Genomic DNA, 23205 nt, shown 5'->3' with positions numbered 1-23205 from the left:
TCCTAAGCATACAACCTCATCTGTCAAGCTTGGTGGAGGTGGTGTCATGGCATGGGCATGCATGGCTGTCTCTAGAACAGGACCTCTTCATTTGAATGATTACTTAATGAATGATGGCAGTATCAAAATCATCTTAGCTACCAATATTCAAGGAAATGCCACCAAACTCATTAGAAAGCACTTCATATTGGATCAAGACAATAACCTAAAACACCCTGCCAGTTCAGTCAAGGACTTTATCAGGGCAAAGAAATGTAAAGTTTAGATTGCCCAAATCAATCTCCAGATTTAAATCCCATTGAACATTAATTTCACCAGCTGAAGAGGAGACAGCAACAGTTGGAACTGAGCTGCATTAAAGGCTGTGGAAAAGCATTTCAAAGCATAAGACCAAGAGTCTGGTGATGTCTATGGGTTGCAGACTGACTGCTGTGAATTGCATGCAAGGGATCTGGAATGAAATATTAGCTTTTAATCTTTTACATCTGCCTAAAATTCAACTGTTCCAATACTTATGCTCACATCAAATAGTGGGACTCTAAAAGTGCTGTCCTTTTTATTTGGTAAAACATTGTCGAAAGACCTAATAATAAAATGTGACATTCTGTATTTTTGTCGGATATTCATCTTTTAATCATATTTGCAAATGTCTTGACTCCGAAGCAAAGAAAGCAATTTTGTCTTTACTGTTCCAATACTTATGGAGGGCACTGTGTGTGTGTGTGTGTATATATATATATATATATATATATATATATATATATATATATATATATACATATACAGAGAGAGAGAGAGAGAGAGAGAGAGAGAGAGACACACACACACACATAAGGAAACATGTGTAATGCTCTGTTTAAAAATGATTGACATTCTTTATAAGTTAAATATGGAAATGGCCATTTGAATCAGCGAATATAGTGGTTTAAGCAAATTGAAATGTGTTTTAAGAAAATTAAGTCTTGAATATGAGCCTGACAATTTTCAAATGATTAGCCACTACACACATAGTCTGTTTCACGACCAATGGTTTCTATTAAACCATGCTTCTCAGTAGCATTTACGTTTTACTTGTGGGCTTTACTAATAGTTTCTTTTTTAAATTTTCTTGGTCAACATCAGACTTCAGCTTGGAGGGAGATTACTTATTGGGTGGTCTTTTCCCTTTACATGAAATTGAGCATGAAACAACCCGGTTTTCCGCAGAGACCACCGAATGTTTCAGGTAAGCAATGACATTTTTACCCAGGGTCTAGGGTTATCAATGCACAGTATTTTAAATTAAAGCAGCATTTTCTCAAAGTCCTTATTACTAAACTACATATTCAATTACATGCTATTAACTTCCTCACTGATGTTTTCAAGGCACATTTCCTCAATATCTGGATATCACATGTTGCAAGTAATGAGGTTTGCTGTTGAGGAGATCAATAATTCTACAACTCTTCTGCCTAATGTTTCTCTGGGCTATGAAATTTTTGACTATTGTTCTAATACAAAAAATTTCAATTCAGCCTTAAGTTTCATCTCAAAAAATGGCTCAATAAAACCTAAAGAAAAACTCAACAACTATCAGCCTAAAGTGATTGCTTTAACAGGACCATATGGAAGTACAAGAACTATGACTATTGCACCACTGTTCACAATGGACCTTATACCAATGGTAAATGGTTTATTATTATTATTATTACCTTTTTTTAATAAAGTATACATAATAAAATACTTGCATACTTGCTTCTTTCCGTTTGCTCAGGACTTCCAAGTTACTACATACATATAAATGTCTTCTTTTCTTTCAAAGGTGAATTATGGAGCTTCTACCTCTGTGTTAAGCAATAAACTTCAGTATCCTTCTTTTGTAAGAACAATGCCCAGCAACAAGGACCTGATAGAGATGATTATTCACATCATACGGTGGTTTGGATGGAACTGGGTTGCATTTATTGGTAGCCAAGATGATTACAGTTCAGATGGACTAAAGCTGTTTAACAAGTATATAAACAATACTGGCATTTGTTTGGCCTATCAAGAGTGTCTAAGTTCAAACGCAAACTACAGTCTAACGCTTAAAAAGATTGATATGCTCAACATCAATGTCATTGTTGTTTTTGCTTGGCCACAATATGCAAGCAAATTCATCAAAGCAGCCATAGCAAACAACATCCAACACAAAGTATGGATTTCAAGCAATGCATGGTCTATGAATAAACAGCTTCCAAAAGAGCCAGGAATTGCAAAAATTGGCACAATCATTGGCATTGCAGAGAGACTGTTGTCATTGCCCGGATTTAATGAATTTGTCTATAAATCCAGAGGAACAACTGGTGCTGGTCTTAATGATTCTGAGGGTGCAATCAAGAGGAAGAAATGTAATCAAGTTTGTGATTACTGCTCATTGTTGACCGCAGAGGAGATTATAAATGAAAATCCCACACTCTCCTTTTCCATCTATTCTGCCATATATACCATAGCTCATGCATTACATAAAGTTCTGCAGTGTGACATGAACAAATGCCACAAAAATATAATGGTCAAGCCATACATGGTAAGTGAACTCATGTGAATCCATGACAAGTTGAATCAGTATTATTATACATTATATTATAATATTGCATACATTATTGAATTATTATGCAATAACAAAACAAAAGTAGTATTAATTTTATTAATGTTATAGTAATATGATATTAATATAATATAACATTGATAATATAGATATATGACAATACATTATTTGTCTTTTTATTTCTTTACACACCTTGCAACAGCTTCTGGAGGAGATAAAGAAGTTGGATTTTTCCCTCAGTGGCCGTCAGGTGAAATACGATAAAAATTATGATCCGACCATCAGTTATGCAGTTGTGCTCTGGCGCACTGATGTGAATCCTCCACAGTTTGTGATGGTGGGAAAATATGAGAAACTTCCAAAAATTGCTTTTACCATTGATAACTCCCTCCTTCCCTGGCATAACAATGGTTCAGTAAGTCTTTTTTTGTTTTTGTTTTTGGTTTTTTGAGTTTTTATCTAAATATTTAGCTTTGTAGGTTAGTTTTATCAATCAATTAAAAAAAAATTCCAAATGAAAGTCAACTAACAGACTTATACTTTAGCAAAACAATTCAATTTATTGTCATGATGAATGAGAAATTATTTTTGCTGAGTAGATTAAAGTCGTCATGATTTTGTACTGTTCTCTGAGGTCCACTTATGACGTTATCATGATTTTATATATATATATATATATATATATATATATATATATATATATATATCTTCATAATTTAGTAGTAAAAGGCTATTTTCTTTCCTATTTTGACCCCCTTAAGCGGAGCACTCCATTTATAATAGAGGTGGTGGACTGCAGACTAAGAATAAAAACTGACTGTGTGACTGGCTAACTGTTGTGTATGTTTGACAGCCTCCAACTTTCACAGATGGACACTGTTGTGATTTAGGTAAAAAAAAAAAAACGAATAAATACTCAATACATATCAAACAATCTGTGATAGATAACTCTCGGGCACAACATAGTCAGCCCAGCATCATCTTTTAGTTTAAATCTTTCTGAAAATCCTGTATCAAATTGTGCTTTGTTTGTAAATTAATCAATTGTAACATGAAGTGAACAGGACCAAGTTCTGACTGATGCGTCCACTCTTTCAGGAAAGCAACGAAAAGACTGTTTTTCTGCAACTTGGCCCTGTACATAATCTTATTGTCTTCGCAGCCATCTTTATCATTTGGTTTCTGCATTGAGCAGTGTTTGCCTCTCTCGATATTTAGAGAGTTCCACATTTTGGGCGCAACAACACTGAATGATCTGCCCCCCATTGAAGCAAGGCGATGCCGAGGGACAACGAGAAGGCTGGAATCAGCGGATCGTAAAGAGCGAGTTGGGGTGTAAGGGAGAAGCAGGTTACAGAGGTAGGGGGAGCAAGGCCATGCAGAGACTTAAAAGCGAGAAGGAGAATTTTGAATTTAATACGGTAAGCCACAGGAAGCCAGTGAAGATCATGCAGAATTGGGGAAATATGTGCAGAACGCTTGGTGTGGGTGAGTGGTCTGGCAGCAGAGTTTTGAATGTATTGTAATTTGGAAATGGAGCTAGCTGATAGGCCGATGAAAAGTGCATTGCAGTAATCAAGACGTGAGGTGACAAATGCATGGATGACAGTTTCAGCATCAGAGATACTGATAAAGGGACAGAGCTGAGCGATACGACGTAGATGAAAGAATGCCAATTTAGTGATGGAATTAATGTGAGAGTGGAAAGATAGAGAGGAATCAAAAATTACACCAAGATTTTTAACAGTACTAGATGGTTTGATAAGAGAGCCGGCGATCTCACAGGTGAAGTTAGTAGGAATTTTATTAGTGAGTGATGAAGGTCCAGTGAAAATAATCTCAGTTTTGTCCATGTTAAGTTTTAGAAAATTTGAATGAAGCCAATCTTTTATTTCATGTACACAGGCAGAGATTTTGTCAGTTGTGAAAGATAAAGTTGATGTACAGGTAGTATATAATTGAATGTCGTCAGCGTAGAAATGATAATTAAAACCATGACGGCAGAGGATCTGACCAAGAGGGATAATATAGATTATAAATAATAATGGCCCAAGAACGGATCCCTGAGGGACACCTTGCTTCAGGGGGACAGTGGGTGAGCGAAAATTCTGAAGTGAAATGTAAAACAGTCTGTCAGAGAGATAAGAGGAGAACCAGGAAAGAGCAGCACCAGAAATACCCACATCCGAAAGGCGTGAAATGAGTAGTTGATGGGAGACGGTCTCGAAGGCAGAGCTGAGGTCGAGCAGCAAAAGCATAGACAGAGAACCAGAATCACCAGAGAGAAGCAGATCATTCAGTACCTTATCGACAAAGCACGATAGGAGGGAGTGGCTTGAACAGTCCAGACAGTAGGATTGGGTAGACAGTGGAGCAGGCAGTTGGGGGGGGGGGGGTGGGTGACCGCCGAGGGGGGCTCTGGGTGACAACCGAGTGCAGGACTGTAGAGGAGGCTGTGCAAGGGACCAGACCACAACACCAGGAACCAAGGGCACTTGACTATAGAGGTATAGCCACACACGTCAGAAGGGAGAAGGCAGCGGGCAAGACAGGAACAGACAGAACTCACAAAACACTAGACAAGACTTAAGACAACATGAGAACAACAACAACAACTATAATAATAATAATAATAATAATAATAATAATAATAATAATAATACTACAAGGGCAAAAATCAGACAAGGGTGCTATGACCTAGAAACCAGATTAACTAGGGAAATAACCAAAGTAAACTAAAAAGGTAAAGAAACAAATACAAACCAAAGTTCTAGAAATAACTGGAAGACTAACCAAGAAAATAACTCAAAAGGGGAAAATAAATACTTTAAAAGAACAAGTCAAACTTAAGTCAAATTAAAAGTGAGATCCAAACAAAAAGAAACACTTAAACTAGACTAGAATAAACAGTGACAAGATAAACTTAAACTAACAAATACCAGACTTAAACTGACAAGGGAAAAACGCTATTAGTTTAGAACAGCTAGCACGCTAAGCAGACACTAACTCACACACAAAACGAACCGGCAAACACAGGAGGGAAGTGATCACAATAAGAGCATACAGAGACATGAGAAACAGGTGACAACACTCTGACTAATGGGGACTAAACAAGAGGGCGTGACCAGGGAAAACAAGGAGGTGGGACAAGAGGAGCACGTGGTAGACACAAGAGACACAACCATGTGCTCAGGCACAAAATAAACAAAGACACATTGAACAAAGACAGTACAGACAAGACTGTCAGGGCAGGATCCTGACAACCCCCTTTACCATGGGGTCGCGGTCTGGACAGATATTATATACATCTGGCGTAAGTAGATTTAGCTATAAAAATTCTTCAGGAACTTGCCAAGTTTCCGTGAGAAGAAAAATGTCAAGGTTATTGTCAGTGATCATTTCATTGAGATAAGGGGCTTTGTCCGAAATTGATCGACAGTTCAAAAGGGCAAAGTGATGATGCGAAGGATTCAAATTAGGTGTATGTTGCTGATCGCTATTAGTGAGATAGATCAGAGAACGCTGGGTAGACAGTTGTTTTGGCATGGAAGATAGTCTATTGTTGGTCCAGATGCAAGGAGGGGAGTCAGGCTTTGAACAATAGGAACTCAAGAGTGTTCGCCGCGAACGATGTGTGTATCTTGGGCGACGGAGAATCCCTAGTCTCCGACAGTATTCATACGTCACCGAATCAAGACACGGGCGGCAGTTAAAGGCCCTCAGTTGTGATGTAGAATATTCAATATCCATCGCAGATGTAAGACAAAAAAATAATAAGGCAGAGGAAAAAAGAAAAAATGTTTTTGCACAAGGCATGTTGATACTGAGAAAGTGAAAGCCCAACCACAAGCAAAACCACGTTAGCCAAACCTGAACGTCACTTCACCAAAACAGCTAACTAAATAGGAGGCGACGCACCCAGATAGTAAGCAGTAAACAAACAGCACAACCGATATAGAGAGCGGTTAACTCACCCATCTGAGGAGCCGAGTGTGGTAGAGATGTAACAGGGAAGAAAGCTCGCAGCAGCCTGGCGGCAGACTTATCAACAGTTCAGTTCAGAGTTTAAACAGTGGAAAAAGGATTAATCCAACCAGGGGTGAAACAGCTGCACAGACGCGCACAGTGTTCGCAACGCCTTGCAGACAGCAGAGGTGGTCAGTGCGGTGACAACAGTCCAGGTCAGAGAAATGGACTAAACATCACAGTTAAACTTGTATATTATATTCATTCATTACAGATGGACTGATATATTACAAATATTTATTTATTTTAATTTTGATGATTATAACTGACAACTAAGGAAAATCCCAAATTCAGTATCTCAGAAAATTTGAATATTGTGAACAGGTTCAATATTGAAGACCTGGTGCCACACTCTATTCAGCTAATTAACTAAAAACACCTGAAAAGGCCTTTAAATGGTATATCAGTCTAAATCTGTAGACTACACAATCATGGGGAAGACTGCTGACTTGACAGTTGTCCAAAAGACGACCACTGACACCTTGCACAAGGAGGGCAAGACACAAAAGGTCATTGTAAAAGAGGCTGGCTGTTCACAGAGCTCTGTTTCCAAGCACATTACTAGAGAGGCGAAAGGAAGGAAAAGATGTAGTAGAAAAAAAGTTTTCAAGCAATAGGGATAACCGCACCCTGGAGAGGATTGTGAAACAAAACCCATTCAAAAATGTGGGGGAGATTCACAAAGAGTGGACTGCAGCTGGAGTCAGTGCTTCAATAACCACTACACAAAGATGTATGCAAGACATGGGTTTCAGCTGTCGCATTCCTTGAGTCAAGCCACTCTTGAACAACAGACACCATAAGGAGCATCTCACCTGGGCTAAAGACAGAAAGGACTGGACTGTAGCTGAGTGGTCCAAAGTTATGTTCTCTGACGAAAGTAAATTTTGCATTTCCTTTGGAAATCAGCATCCAAGAGTCTGGAGGAAGAGAGGAGAGGCACACAGTCCACGTTGCTTGAGGTCCAGTGTAAAGTTTCGAACGAGTTCACTGTGCACTTTGAGAGCTCTTTGTGTTGATAGTATGGTGCTTCAGTGGTGGTGGTTTCCCATGTTGAGTGGGTTCCACACATCAGGCTGTACTATCCCCTGGTTTTGTTGCAGGCTGTTTGCTTTAGCACACAAAAATAGATTTTTCTCTAAAAGTGCATTCATGGGTGTATCTTTTTAAAGACATTTTGGCATTTCTGGATGAGGTCATTACCTGGTGCTGGGTTATGGTCACGATCACTGCTTTGTGTGCCTGGGGCATTACTGGCGTTACTGGATGAGTCATGTTCTCATTGGGAGAAGATGAGCATGTCGGAGCCGCGTGCCAAGCTTTGTTTCCTCAAAGGGGCAGAGCTCCATTGCCTCTGTCTCTGTCTGCCTCTTAAGGTCCCTGTGTTCCAGTCCGCAGCACATTCCAGGGCCCAGTTTATGCTTGAGCCTTTTTCTGACATTTTTATTGTATCGTGTTGGAATAACTCAAACATACTATCCAACACCATTGGATAAAGATGCTAGGAAACAGCCAGACACATCTTAGACGGCAAGAAGAAGACCTTTGGTACCAAGCCTAGGAAGGACATGTTTTTTCATTGGTCTACAGACTGATTCTTAAGGTTTATGGCCTATGATTGCCCTTGAACATTCCTTAGGATCTCCAGATACAGCAGCAGTGGTTGAAGCAAAGAAAGATCACAAAGATACAAGAAAATCTGTTCATAACTATGTTTTCAAACCAAAAATAAAAACTGATACAAACTACAACAAGACCATCTTATACTTATACTATATCTCCTATCCCCAAGGGATAAATCCATAAAAAAAAAAAATCTCTTTTAGAGAACTACAGACCAGTTTCCCTTCTTCCTTTTATTGCAAAAACACTTGAACGAGCTGTGTTCAAACAAGTCTCTACATTTCTCACACACAACAATCTCCTTGACAGCAATCAATCTGGCTTCAGAAGTGGACATTCAACTGAGACGGCCTTGCTCTCAGTTGTTGAAGCTCTAAGACTGGCAAGAGCAGATTCCAAATCTTCAGTACTTATCCTGCTTGATCTGTCCGCTGCCTTTGACATGGTTAACCACCAGATCCTCCTATCAATCCTACTGGCAAATGGCATCTCAGGAACCACACTTCAATGGTTTGAGCATCGGAGACTCCATCGTCCGACACGTAAGTGCTACGTTAGCCGAAGGTACAGTGCACACTCATTGTTTGCCTGGTGCTCGTGTTCTCGATGTTTCTGCGCAGATACCCGCGATCCTGAAGGACGGCCAGAGCCCCAGAGCGGTCGTGCTTCACGCCGGAGTTAACGACACCACGCTGCGGCAGACGGAGACGCTGAAGAGGGACTTCAGGAGCCTGATCGAGACGGTTCGCAGCACGACGCCCGCGGCGACGATCGTCGTGTCAGGACCACTGCCCACGTATCGACGAGGACACGAAAGGTTCAGTAGACTTTTTGCTTTAAATGAACGGTTGTTGTCATGGTGTAAAGAACAGAAACTGCTATTTGTTAATAACTGGAATCTTTTCTGGGAGCGTCCTAGACTGTTTCGCGCTGATGGATTACACCCCAGTCGAGTCGGAGCGGAGCTTCTCTCTGACAACATCTCCAGGACACTTCGCTCCATGTGACTAGGCAAGGCAAGGCAAGGCAAGTTTATTTATATAGCACATTTCGTACACAATGGTAATTCAAAGTGCTTTACATATGAGAAAGTAAAATAATCATAAAGAAAAATAATAACAAAAATAAAACAAGTAATTTTACTTTTAAAATGATTAAAACATTTTAAAACAGTTAATAATAAAACAATAATAAAACATAAAACAGTGAAAATATAGTGCAATCAGTTCGGACATTGCACAGTGCTCATTCAACAAATGCACAGCTAAAAAGATGCGTTTTGAGTTTAGATTTAAATGTGACTAGTGTTTTAGCACATCTGATTTCTTCTGGAAGCTGATTCCAACTGCGGGCAGCATAGTAACTAAAGGCAGACTCCCCTTGTTTTGTGTGAACCCTTGGTATTTCTAACTGACTTGATCCTAATGATCTGAGTGCTCTGTTAGGTTTATATTCAGTGAACATATCTGCAATATATTTCGGTCCTAGGTCATTTAGTGACTTATATACGAGTAAAAGTACTTTAAAATCAATCCTAAATGTAACTGGAAGCCAGTGTAAGGACCTGAGGACTGGTGTGATATGCTCAGATTTTCTGGTTCTAGTCAGAATCCTGGCAGCAGCGTTCTGGATGAGCTGCAGCTGTCTAATGGTCTTTTTGGGAAGGCCAGTGAGGAGCCCATTACAATAGTCCACCCTGCTGGTGATAAAGGCATGAACAAGTTTCTCCAAGTCTTGACTGGAAACAAAACATCTAATTCTTGCGATGTTTTTTAAATGATAGTATGCTGATTTAGTTACTGCTTTGACATGACTACTGAAACTAAGGTCTGTCTCCAGAATCACACCAAGATTCCTGACTTGATTTTTTGTTGTTTGACCCCTAGAGTCAAGGTATGCATTCACCTTGAACACTTCATCTTTGTTTCCAAATGCAATGACTTCAGTTTTTTCCTTGTTTAACTGAAGAAAGTTCTGGCACATCCACTTATTAATTTCTTCAATGCATTGGCAGAGGGAGTCAATGGGGCTGTAGTCATTTGGAGATAAGGCTAGGTAAATCTGGGTATCATCAGCATAGCTGTGATAGGCAATCTGGTTTTTTCTCATTATTTGACTTAGTGGAAGCATATACAGGCTAAACAAGAGCGGTGCAAGAATTGACCCTTGTGGGACTCCGCATGTCATGGACGTCCACTTAGACTTATGCTCTCCTAGACTCACATAATAGCCTCTCCCTTCTAAGTATGATCTGAACCATTTGAGTACCATCCCAGAAAGCCCGACCCAGTTTTCCAGTCTCTCTAGTAGTATGTTATGATCGACAGTGTCAAACGCAGCACTGAGATCTAGCAATACCAGCACCGATATTTTGGCAGAGTCACAATTTAAGCGAATATCATTTATTATCTTAATGAGTGCTGTCTCTGTGCTGTGATGTGGTCGGAAACCAGATTGAAAATTGTCCAGGTATCCATTTGAGTTTAAGTATTTGTTCAGCTGATTAAAAACTACCTTTTCTATAATTTTGCCTATAAAAGGAAGATTAGATATTGGTCTAAAATTGCTCAAAATTGTGTTATCAAGATTGGTCTTTTTCAGGAGGGGCTTTACAACTGCAGTTTTTAGGGAGTTTGGAAATGTCCCAGAAAGAAGTGAGGCATTCACCACTTCTAAGAGATCTGCTTTTAAGCAGTCAAGCACACTTTTGAAGAAAGATGTGGGAAGTGTGTCAAGACAACAGGTTGATGATTTTAGTTTCTGCACTATGTCTTCCAGAATTTTGCTATCAATTTTTTCAAAATTAGACATAGTATCTTTTTGATATTTTGGCCGAATCTGTCTGACCTCTGCATTACTTGAGGATGTGCTAATTGCCTTCCTGATATTTATGATCTTCTCAGAAAAGAAAGAAGCAAACTCATTGCATTTGCTGTCTGATAGCATATCAGTGGGAATCTGACTTGGGGGGTTTGTCAGTCTCTCAACAGTGGCAAAAAGAGTACGAGTGTTATTTAAGTTACTGTTTATAAGGTTTGAGAAGAAGTTCTGTCTAGCTGTGGCTAGTTTCACATGAAAAGCATGAAGGATGTCTTTATAGATGCTATAGTGAATTTCAAGTTTCGTCTTCCTCCACATCCGCTCGGCTTTTCTGCATTGTCTTTTCATAGTCTGAACTTCTGTTGATCTTCTCCAAACTGATTTCTGTCTGTTTGTTTTCTTACTGACTATTATTGGTGCAATATCATCAATAGCATTCTTAACTTTTGAGTCGAAGGAATCAAGGAGAATATCAACAGAGTCTGCAGAAATGCTTGGTGTTAAAGATATAGCCTCCATAAATTGTACACTTGTGTTCTCATTTATGCATCTCCTTCTGACAGAGACAGATCTAGATTCAGTGGTAGCAGAGATCAATATATCAAAGAAAATACAGAAGTGATCAGATAGTGCTACGTCCTTAATAACAATGGATGAAATGTTTAGACCCCTACTGATGATTAGATCCAGAGTGTGTCCACCTTTGTGTGTGGGTCCATGCACATGCTGAATCAGGTCAAAGGTGTTTAAAACCGTTATCATTTCTTTTGTAGTTTTGTTTTCTGCATTATCTATGTGAATATTAAAATCCCCTGCAATTGCATAACAGTCAAACTCTGAGGAAATTATTGATAACATTTCTGTGACCTCTTCAACAAAGGCTGGAGAGTATTTTGGAGGCCTGTAAATAATAATAAACAGAATGCGTGGAGCACCTTTCAGCACAATCCCTAGATATTCAAAAGACAAGTACTGACCAAATGACATTTGCTTGCATTGATAGACATCTTTAAATAGAGCAGCTACACCCCCACCTCTCCTAACAGTCCTGCAAACACTCATGTAAGTGAAGTTAGGAGGGGCTGCTTCATTTAGGATTGTTGCACTGCAGCTGTCTTCAAGCCATGTTTCATTTAGAAACATAAAATCCAGATTGTTTGAGGTTATAAAGTCATTGATTAGAAATGATTTATTTTTTAGTGAGCGAATGTTTAAAAGTGCTAGCTTGATGGCTGTGCTTTGTGTCTTTACATCAATCTTAGTTTGATGCATAATAGGCCGCAGATTAGATGAGTTTGCCCTTCGGCTTGAGAAGGCCTTAGACTTTCTATCACATGATAAAACTGAAATAGAGAAAGCTACAGGCACACTGGGTTTCCGCTTGTTCAGTAAGCATTTGTGAATGTTGCTGCTATTATAGCGGAGACCCGACACATATCACTGAGAGCTGCTATCAGTTGTTTTTGGTTCACCTTCAGCAGATAGAGGGTTTGGGCCCTGGCGTTGTGGCAGCGGTCGGAGAGCTCTCATAGGAACAGGGCCCACAGGCTTTGGTGGTTGGGGGGCCCGCCGTTTTTTAGTTGATATCTGCGGGCTAGCAGCGAATGAGTGGGAGAGTTTAGTCCCAACATACACCAATTCCTCCATTTTCTTTGAGAAGCACAGAAGTGGAGATGCTGGAGAGAGGGATAATGTGTCTGGTGAGATGGGCTGTGTCTCTGGTGTTTCCGGTGGCTGTGATGTGTTGTCCTGGCTTCCCTGGCTGTTTTCCAGAAAGTCGTCCTTGGGTGCTGAATCTTGTAGCTGTTTTGATACATCACAGTCAGTCTGTGAGGAGCTCTGTGGGCAGGGCTCAGCAGGGATAGTGTCTATCAGCAGTGATTGTTTTGGCTGCATGTTGTTATCAGTGTCCTTGTGTGATATGTCAACCATATGATGACTCGGACCTGGTGTGTGTGTGCTGAATGGATTGACACACTCTGCTAAAGGATGACGAAGGGAGAAGAAGATATTGTCCTTAAACACTCTTGCACCTAGTTTGTTTGGGTGAAGGCCATCTGGTTTAAACAATTGTCTATGGCCCCAGAAAAGATTGAAGTTGTCAATGAAATTTACTCCTTTTATATTACACGATCTTTGTAGCCATGTGTTCAGCCCAAGCAACCGTGAAAACATATTTGTTCCCCTTGCTGGGAGTGGTCCACTGATGAACGACTGAACTTTGAGTCTTTGAAGTGTTTCAAAGAGTTCAATGAAGTCCTTCTTAAGGAGTTCTGACTGCTCTTTCCGAATATCATTCTTCCCCACATGGATGATGATTTGATTTGCAGTTTTGTGCTTCATCAGAATGTTCTGAAGTTCCTTGTTCACATCAGAGACCGTTGCTTGAGGAAGGCAGCATGTTGTTGTAGTCCTGCTACGGATGTTTCTGATAACAGAGTCACCCACTATCAGAGTCCTGGGCTCGGCTGCGCTCTGAGCTGGAAGCCGCTGTCTGCTCGTCCTTGAGCGCCTGTTAGTAGCGATGTTTGCTGCTGGCTGATCAGATCCATGTTTAAATACATTTGGGGATTCCTCACCCACATTTATTAATGCTTGAAATCTGTTCTCCAGATGTATAGGTGGTGGTAGAATACCAGTATTTACAAGCCTTGTCATAGTCGAATCTGGGGTAGAGGAAGCTATGGCAGCAATACAAGAAACTCGTGACAATCTGATGTCTCGTGTTCCTTTGGGTCTCGCTCCTTGTTTGTGCCATCGATTAGTGTGATGATCAGTTTCGGCTTGTTCCTCTACACTTGGTATAAATTGTTGAGATTCAGAAGATTCATGGGACTCACCGGCTGTATGCTGAGAGGGTCCATGACGACGGTCTGCTGAGTGTTCCGTCTGTTTTGGAAGTCCAGAAAGTAACTTTGTTTCAAGAATCACAATCCTTTGTAGAAGTTTGCAGCAGTTTATGCAACAAGTAGATCCAACAGGAGGCATTTTCTCTCTCTTCTGTTTGGTAGGCAGTTGTTTTCCCGTCTCCGGAATGTAAGCTGTTTGCAGTGGGAGACGAAGTCTTCTTTTTGTAGTATTATTCCAGTCCCAGTGTTTTTAGTTTCAGCGTTTGTGCTAAAAATCTGTTGTTTGAGCACTGTGCTGATCTGCTGAAGTAAAAATCGTAGAAAAATCTGAGAAAAGTACAGAAATAAGAAGCAAAGCGCAGAGCAGTAAGCTAGAACGTCCGAACGGTAGCAAAGCCGGAAGCAATGAATGACGAGTAAGTCAATTCTCAAATAACCATTATGATGAGTTTTGTTCCACCCGCTTAAATGATAAAAGTACTTGTGCTGTAAAACCTATTAAGACTGTGTCTGTTCCCAGAATAGTGAGGTCAAAATATAAATATAAATATAATGTAGGATCTAGAAAAAATCTTATCGTAATTAAACCAGAAAAATGTAAAGTAAATGAACAAAAACAATTTTTAAAGTTTGGGCTCATAAATATTAGATCACTCACACCAAAAGCAGTTATTGTAAATGAAATGATCACAGATAATAGTTTTGATTTACTCTGCTTGACTGAAACCTGGCTAAAACCAAATGATTATTTTGGTCTAAATGAGTCTACTCCACCAAACTACTGTTATAAGCATGAGCCCCGTCAGACTGGTCGTGGCGGGGGTGTTGCAACAATATATAGTGATATTCTCAATGTTACCCAGAAAACAGGATACAGGTTTAACTCTTTTGAAATACTAATGCTAAATGTTACTCTGTCAGACATGCAAAAGAAATCTAATGTATCTCTTGCTCTGGCTACTGTGTATAGACCACCAGGGCCGTATACAGAATTCCTAAAAGAATTTGCAGATTTCCTCTCAGACCTTCTAGTTACAGTTGATAAGGCGCTAATCATGGGAGATTTTAATATTCACGTTGATAATACAAATGATACATTAGGACTTGCGTTTACTGACCTAATAAACTCCTTTGGAGTCAAGCAAAATGTCACCGGGCCCACTCATCGTTTTAATCATACACTAGATTTAATTATATCGCATGGCATCGATCTTACTGCTATAGATATTGTACCTCAAAGTGATGATATTACAGACCATTTCCTCGTATCGTGCATGCTGCGTATAACTGATATTAACTATATGTCGCAGCGATACCGTCTGGGCAGAACTATTGTTCCAGCCACCAAAGACAGATTCGCAAATAACCTGCCTGATCTATCTCAACTGCTATTTGTACCCAAAAATACACATGAATTAGACAAAATTACTGACAACATTGGCACTATTTTCTCTAATACCTTAGAAGCTGTTGCCCCAATCAAATTGAAAAAAGTTAGAGAAAAACGTACTGTACCATGGTATAACAGTAATACTCACTCTCTCAAGAAAGTAACTCGTAGTCTTGAACGCAAATGGAGAAAAACTAACTTAGAAGTTTTTAGAATTGCATGGAAAAACAGTATGTCCAGCTATAGACAGGCTCTAAAAACTGCTAGGGCAGAGCATATACACAAACTCATTGAAAATAACCAAAACAATCCAAGGTTTTTATTTAACACAGTGGCTAAGTTAACAAATTACCAGATGCCACCTGATTCAAATATTCCACCAACGTTAAATAGTAATGACTTTATGAATTTCTTCACTGATAAAATAGATAACATTAGAAATACAATAGCGAATGTAGATTCTACAGCATCTAACACTTCAGTTTCATCCATCGCACCCAAACATAAACTGCAGTGCTTTACAACCATAGGACAGGAGGAGCTAAATAAACTTATCATGGTATCTAAACCAACAACATGTTTATTAGATCCTGTACCCACTAAATTACTGAAAGAGCTGTTACCTGTAGCCGAAGAACCGCTTCTCAATATCATAAACTCGTCGTTATCTTTAGGACACGTCCCAAAACCATTCAAGCTGGCGGTTATCAAGCCTCTTATTAAGAAACCAAAACTAGATCCTAGTGTACTGGCAAATTATAGGCCTATTTCAAATCTTCCATTTATGTCTAAAATTTTAGAAAAAGTTGTGTCTGCTCAATTGAGCACCTTCCTGCATAAAAATGATCTGTATGAAGAATTTCAGTCAGGTTTTAGGCCCCACCATAGCACAGAAACTGCACTTGTTAAAATTACAAATGACCTGCTCCTTGCGTCAGACCAAGGCTGCATCTCATTTCTAGTCTTACTTGATCTTAGTGCTGCGTTCGACACCATAGATCATGACATACTCATAGATCGATTACAAAACTATACAGGTATTCAAGGGCAGGCTCTAAGATGGTTTAGATCCTACCTGTCCGATCGCTACCATTTTGTTTACTTAAATGGGGAGTCATCTCATTTATCATCAGTAAAATATGGAGTGCCACAAGGATCCGTCCTAGGTCCCCTTCTATTTTCAATATACATGTTGCCCCTTGGTAATATTATTAGAAAATACGGAATTAGCTTCCACTGTTATGCTGATGATACTCAGCTTTATATATCAACGAGACCAGATGAAACTTCCCAATTATCTAAGCTAACAGATTGTGTTAAAAATGTAAAAGATTGGATGACAAAGAATTTTCTCCAATTAAATTCGGATAAGACGGAGATATTAATTATTGGACCAAAAAACACTACACAGAATCTTGTAGATTACAATCTGCAACTAGACGGATGTACTGTAACTTCCTCTACAGTCAGAAATCTGGGTGTTATATTAGACAGCAATTTGTCTTTTGAAAATCATATTTCCAATGTTACAAAAATTGCATTCTTCCATCTTAGAAACATTGCCAAGCTACGAAACATGTTATCTGTTTCTGATGCAGAAAAGCTAGTTCACGCATTCATGACCTCTAGACTGGACTATTGTAATGCACTTCTAGGTGGTTGTCCTGCTTCTTCAATAAACAAGCTACAGGTCGTCCAAAATGCAGCAGCGAGAGTCCTTACGAGGTCAAGAAAATATGATCATATTACCCCAATTTTACAGTCTCTGCACTGGCTACCTATTAAGTTCCGCATCAGTTACAAATTATCATTACTTACCTATAAGGCCCTAAATGGTTTAGCTCCAGCGTACCTAACTAGCCTTCTACCACGTTACAACCCATCACGCACCCTAAGGTCACAAAACGCTGGACTTTTGGTAGTTCCTAGGATAGCAAAGTCCACTAAAGGAGGTAGAGCCTTCTCACATTTGGCTCCCAAACTCTGGAATAGCCTTCCTGATAATGTTCGGGGTTCAGACACACTCTCTTTGTTTAAATCTAGATTAAAAACACATCTCTTTCGCCAAGCATTCGAATAATGTATCTTTTTAATTGTGAGTGTAGTTGCATCTGATCAAAGGTGCATTTTTATTCATTAGCTTGGGTTAAACTAATTTTACTTTGTTGGATCAGCAGCTATGCTAATGATGTCTGTATTTTGTTTCTATGTTTTGCCACGGGATTCACATCCCGTGGTAACTAGGATTTACACAAGCTCCAGTCTGGATCCAGAACACCTGAGAAGAGATGATGCTGACCCTCAGAGGACCTCAGATGATGCTAACCCTGAATGAACAAACAGAACTAACAATTATTCCTAAATGTGTGACTTAATCATATAATAACTTAATTAATAATATTGATAGTTCATCGTCTAGCTGACTACGTCTTGTATTATTATTATTTTTTAGTTTTTCTAAAATCCTGTCAAATGTGCACAAACTACTAGCTACTACTAAATATTGTAGAAACATAATTTTCTGTAAAGTTGCTTTGTAACGATTTGTTTTGTAAAAAGCGCTATACAAATAAACTTGAATTGAATTGAATTGAGTCTTACCTATCAGATAGGTCCTTCAAAGTATCTTGGAGAGGTGAGATGCCCAAGTCTCAACATCTAACTTCTGTGGTGCCTCAGGGCTCAGTTCTTGGACCACTTCTCTTCTCTGTCTACATGGCATCATTAGGTTCTGTCATTCAGAAACATGGCTTTTCATACCACTGCTATGCTGATGACACTCAACTCTACCTCTCATTCCATCCTGATGATCCAACGGTAGCTATTCGCATCTCAGCATTTCTTCCTGGATGATGGACCATCACCTTCAACTCAACCTTGCTGTAACAATATTAAAACTCCATATACATCGGGAAGAAGGAGGCGGGAACCGGTGCACAATCAAAAATCACTTTAATATTCAAAAATAAACAAAACAGCGCGTCAGCCCCTCACAGCGACTGACGAGCACAAATAAAAGCCAAAACATAAAATAATGTCCCAGGCCTGGTCCTCTCTCGTCCTTCACTATAGTCGCTCCAGTTTTATATCCTTCCATCTCCTACGTGGGACTCGATACTGGCGGTGGGGCGCAGGTGTAGCTCATCTCCAATCACTACACCTGGCCTCACTCCTCGTTCCCACGCCTCTCGGCCCCGCCCCACTCGCCACACTTGCCAAGACAGAACTGCTTGTGATTCCAGCAAACCCATCGTTCCATCACAATTTCACCATCAAGTTAGGCACATCAACCATCACTCCTTCAAAAACAGCTAGAAGCCTTGGAGTTATGATTGATGATCAGCTGACTTTCTCAAATCACATTGCTAAAACTGTCCGATCCTGCAGATTTGCTTTATTCGATATCAAGAAGATCAAGCCCTTTCTTTCGGAACATGCTGCACAACTCCTTGTTCAAGCTCTTGTTCTGTCCAGGCTGGACTATTGCAATGCCCTCTTGGCAGGTCTTCCAGCCAATTCAATCAAACCTTAACAATTAATTCAGAACGTGGCAGCAAGATTAATTTTTAATGAGCCAAAAATAATACACGTCACACCTCTGTTTATCAATTTGCACTGGCTTCAAATAGCTGCTCGCATAAAATTCAAGGCATTGATGTTTGCCTACAAAACTACCACTGGGCTCTGCACCCATTTACCTAAATTTGTTACTTCAGACTTATGTTCCCTCTAGAAGCTTGTGTTCTGCAAGTGAACGTCACTTGATTGTGCCATGCCAAAGAAGCACAAAGTCACTTTTACGGACTTTTAAATTAAATGTTCCCTTCTGGTGGAATGAACTCCCCAACTCAATCCGAGCAGCTGAGTCCTTAACCATCTTCAAGAATCGGCTCAAAACACATCTCTTCCATCTATATTTGACCCTCTAACTTTAACACTCACTATTCTAATTCTATTCTTAAAAAATCTAACTACCTTTCTAATGTTTTTGTATTCTATTTTCTTTTCATTTATTATGCAATTGTATATGTATGTGTGTGTGTATGTGTAAAGACCTCAAACTAGCTTGCTCTATTCTTTATTTTTTATTTTTTATGCTATCTGTTTTCTTTTTCTCCACAATCTTCCTCAGGGTCCGGTCAACTCTTCTCGTTGTGCAGCGTTTTTTGCAACACTTTTTCCTTCCCACAGACTTCCCACTGAGGTGCCTTGATACAGCACTCTGGGAACAGCCTATTCGTTCAGAAATTTCTTTCTGTGTCTTACCCTCTCGCTTGAGGGTGTCAATGATGGTCTTCTGGACAGCAGTCAGGTCAGTCTTACCCATGATTGCGGTTTTGAGTAATGAACCAGGCTGGGAGTTTTTAAAAGCCTCAGGAATCTTTTGCAGGTGTTTAGAGTTAATTAGTTGATTCAGATGATTAGGTTAATAGCTCGTATAGAGAACCTTTTCATGATATGCTAATTTTTTGAGATAGGAATTTTGGGTTTTCATGAGCTATATGCCAAAATCATCAGTATTAAAATAATAAAAGACCTGAAATATTTCAGTTGGTGCGCAATGAATATAAAATATATGAAAGTTTAATTTGTATCATTACTGTCAGCATTTGACCTCCTGTAGTTTGTCTCCGTGCCTCTAGAGGTCCCCTGTGTTCCCTTCTGTCTTTGTTCTTCTTTGTCTACTCTTGTTAGCGTTATCCAGGTCACCTGTGCCTTGTTTCTGTTAGAGTATTTTAGCTGAGTCTTTCCCTTGTTTGACACTTGGTTTTTGAGTTCAGGTTGCATGATTTCAATTGGGTCCAACACCTCAGCCTCTGTGGCCTAGTGGCAGATCTCACACCCATCTGATTAAAAAAAGTTCTGAGTCTCTAGCCCAGAGAGGCAAGACACATGCAGACATTTGCAACAATGTCAAGCTCTAGTCAGCAAACATTCACTTCAATGTACTTTTTATTTTTCTTTTTTTTTTTTTTTTTAAATGCTGAGACCTACTACTGCCAATAAATCCACAACATGCTGCTGTGAGCATGTAAGAAATACTACTGCTGGACATATAAAATGAATAAAGCCCATAGCATACATGATCACCCTGTAGCAGATCTAAGCAGGTAGAAATGGGGAAGGTGGAAGGTTTATGCAAGCAAAACTGCTAGCACAAACATTAGCCAAATAGTTGAATGTTGAACAGCGAGCTCAGTGGCTACCAATACAGGAGAGAAACAATCGACTGTGACATGTGATGATGCTGTCATTATGTCATAATGAGTTAGATCTATCGGACTGTGCCATCTAGAGTTTCATGCCAGAACTTAGTATTTCTCTCATGACAACTATCAGAGTGATTTACATGGTAACGCTGCTACACATATGACATGAATAACCCCCCACAAACAGGAGACACAATAATTAACAATACAACCCAATATGTGCATGTCGCTGAGTATAAGGATATACTGTAACTGAATCAGCAGACACATAAAATATCAACAAGGCAAGATAGACAAGACACTCCCCACAAAGCAAATCTATTGCCAAGACATATGTACTGCTGCTGCTCGTTAGAGCCAAGTGAGCTGCATTATTATCTATGTGTGCCTGGGCTACAACGCCGAATGGCTTAACAATATTGACCTATGGCTATGTGTGCCTAGGCTATCGTGCTGACCGGTTTAACTCTATTCAGACGCACACTATGTGTAATGATCACAAGTGTTACAAAAATATGTGTTGCAATCCGACAGATAAGACCCCAGCAGTCATTAATATAGCATACATTAATTAATTAATATAAAACATCAATCTTTGATTTAAACAAATGTGACATTGATATTATGCCGCTGAATATTGTTGTCACAGTTATGGACTACTGTTTGTTTTCATTTCATCCCTCAATTCCTTGACCTAGTTTCTGTCTCCCTTTAATTGTGTACCCTTGAAAGCATGAACAATAAATCTTATTTCATTTAGCCATTTAGTTTTTATGTCTTTTACTATCAGCGTGTCCTGAGGGAAGTTACATGCTCTAAACCGCATTTTCTCCAGCTATATAAACACAGATGCACAAATGCTGCTGCTAATATGCTTAATATTTCACTCCTGCTTACGATGGAAACTGCTAGACTTGAACTTTACGCTTATGCACTTTATTCCATTTCCATTTAAGGCATTCATTATAATAGTTGTTGATAACTCTTGTCTACCTTTTGTTAAATAAATCTGTTTCTATAAATAATACAGTTATACAAGTTAGATACCAGTCTTTTTTATCATATGTACTAATAATGGCACATCCAGAAATAATAATGTCATCATCATTGGTGAATACCCATCACTACGCTATATTACATTTACCTGACACTTTTATCCAAAGCGACTTACAATTGCTATTTATGTCAGAGGTCGCACACCTCTGGAGCAGCTAGGGGTTGTGTGTCTTGCTCAAAGACACATTGGTGTCTCACAGTGGATTCGAACCCAGGTCTCTCACACCAAAGGCATGTGTCTTCGCCACTGCACCAATACCACCACTATATCACTTCCATAGGTTGCCGAAAGCAAAATCACTACAACTCTCTGGTGGTGTTCATGTGCGATCAACTTGTAAATATGATCTTTCTGACTTAAACGCACCATGCTAGTGTCACACAGTGGAACTCCATAAATAAAGCATGTTTTCAAACAACCGTTGCAAACACCTCTTTCATGCATTATGCCTCCCCAACTCAAAAATTGCAAACGCAGCTCATAAAAACACTTGTTTTAGTTTAATCTCTGTGTATTTTGCCATGTCTTCAAAATTTGGTTGTAAGACCACTTCATATTATTGATTGTGATCAGGATAATGAAGAGGCTTTCAACCAGTATTAACAAAAATTGTCTGGAAAAAATAACCTGCACCAACTTTAACTGTTTTGAAAGCAAGAGCTAAGAATTGTGTGTGCATTTAAGGCAAATATGTAATTTGTATTGTATTCACTGATCTTATAGAAATATGTAAAATCAATTTAAATAAATGGTAACTTTATTAACACATTTTCCCATTCCTTAAAGGTTCCGTTCTCAAACTGCTCTGTTGAGTGTGAGGCGGGATATTCGAGGCAACCTGAAGGTTTTCATTGTTGCTGTTTTTCGTGTGAAAAATGTCGACCTAACACCTATGTGAATTTTTCTCGTAAGTACCTTAGACGGCTGACAATGACAACGTGGGATTTAAAGGGATAGTTCACCCATAAATGGAAATTATTTTTAAGAATGTTAGTAACCAAATAATTTCAGATCCTATTTTATTTTTTATTTTTTTTAAATCCATACAATGAAATTCAGTGGAAATTGATGGTAACCAGGTACCAACATTCTTCAAAATATCTTCTATGCTCCTCAGAAGTCATACAGGCTTGGAATGACATGAGGCTTAGTAAATGATAACAGAGTTTTCCTTTTTGATGAGGACTATTCCTTTAAGCTTTTTAAGTTCATTCTACAATATCTTACTGCAGTGTTACAAACTATTTTGCTGTTTTTCAGGGGACCCCTATACATGTTTTCCATGTGCAGAGAATGAATGGTCTGATGAGGGCAGCACAACATGTAAAACACGTTCTGTTGTCTATCCTCAGTTCACAGAAATCCCCTCCATCATTGTCATGTTTTCTGCCGGATGCCTAATTATTCTCCTTATTGCTATATTTTGCATTTTTGCTTACAATTACGACACACCAGTGGTAAAGTCTGCTGGTGGCAGCATGTGTTTACTCATGTTGGCCAGTTTGATTCTGTCTAGTATAAGTGTGTTCTTTTTCTTCGGAAAACCCACATCTGTATTTTGCCTCCTGAGAAATGGAATATTTGTATTTTTCTTCACTGTCTGTATTTCCTGTTTGACCGTCCGTTCCTTTCAAATTGTTTGTGTTTTTAAAATGGCTGCTCAG

At 39.2% G+C, this 23205-nt stretch overlaps 1 protein-coding gene across 1 annotated transcript; it reads left to right on the top strand.

The window, feature by feature from the left end:
• Positions 1-1354: 1354 nt before the first annotated feature.
• On the top strand, positions 1355-22498 carry LOC113107942 (taste receptor type 1 member 2-like). The gene is made up of 4 exons (XM_026270773.1): positions 1355-1663; positions 1802-2545; positions 2769-2981; positions 22328-22498. Exons 1-4 carry the CDS (start codon positions 1355-1357, stop codon positions 22496-22498), a joined length of 1437 nt encoding a protein of 478 aa, XP_026126558.1.
• Positions 22499-23205: the final 707 nt, after the last annotated feature.

The sequence above is a fragment of the Carassius auratus genome, chromosome 8 (assembly GCF_003368295.1).
Source record: "Carassius auratus strain Wakin chromosome 8, ASM336829v1, whole genome shotgun sequence".
NCBI lineage: Eukaryota > Metazoa > Chordata > Actinopteri > Cypriniformes > Cyprinidae > Carassius > Carassius auratus.
Note: the sequence above shows the minus strand (reverse complement) of the source record. Positions and strands in the feature narration are given on the sequence as shown.

Excerpts from the sequence above, each read along its gene's own strand:
- LOC113107942 (XM_026270773.1), top strand. The coding sequence starts at position 1,355 with ATGTTTTCAAGGCACATTTCCTCAATATCTGGATATCACATGTTGCAA. Across the intron at positions 1,664-1,801 it reads CAATGGACCTTATACCAATG|GTGAATTATGGAGCTTCTAC; the intron begins GTAAATGGTTTA and ends TTTCTTTCAAAG. Across the intron at positions 2,982-22,327 it reads CCTGGCATAACAATGGTTCA|GTTCCGTTCTCAAACTGCTC; the intron begins GTAAGTCTTTTT and ends CATTCCTTAAAG.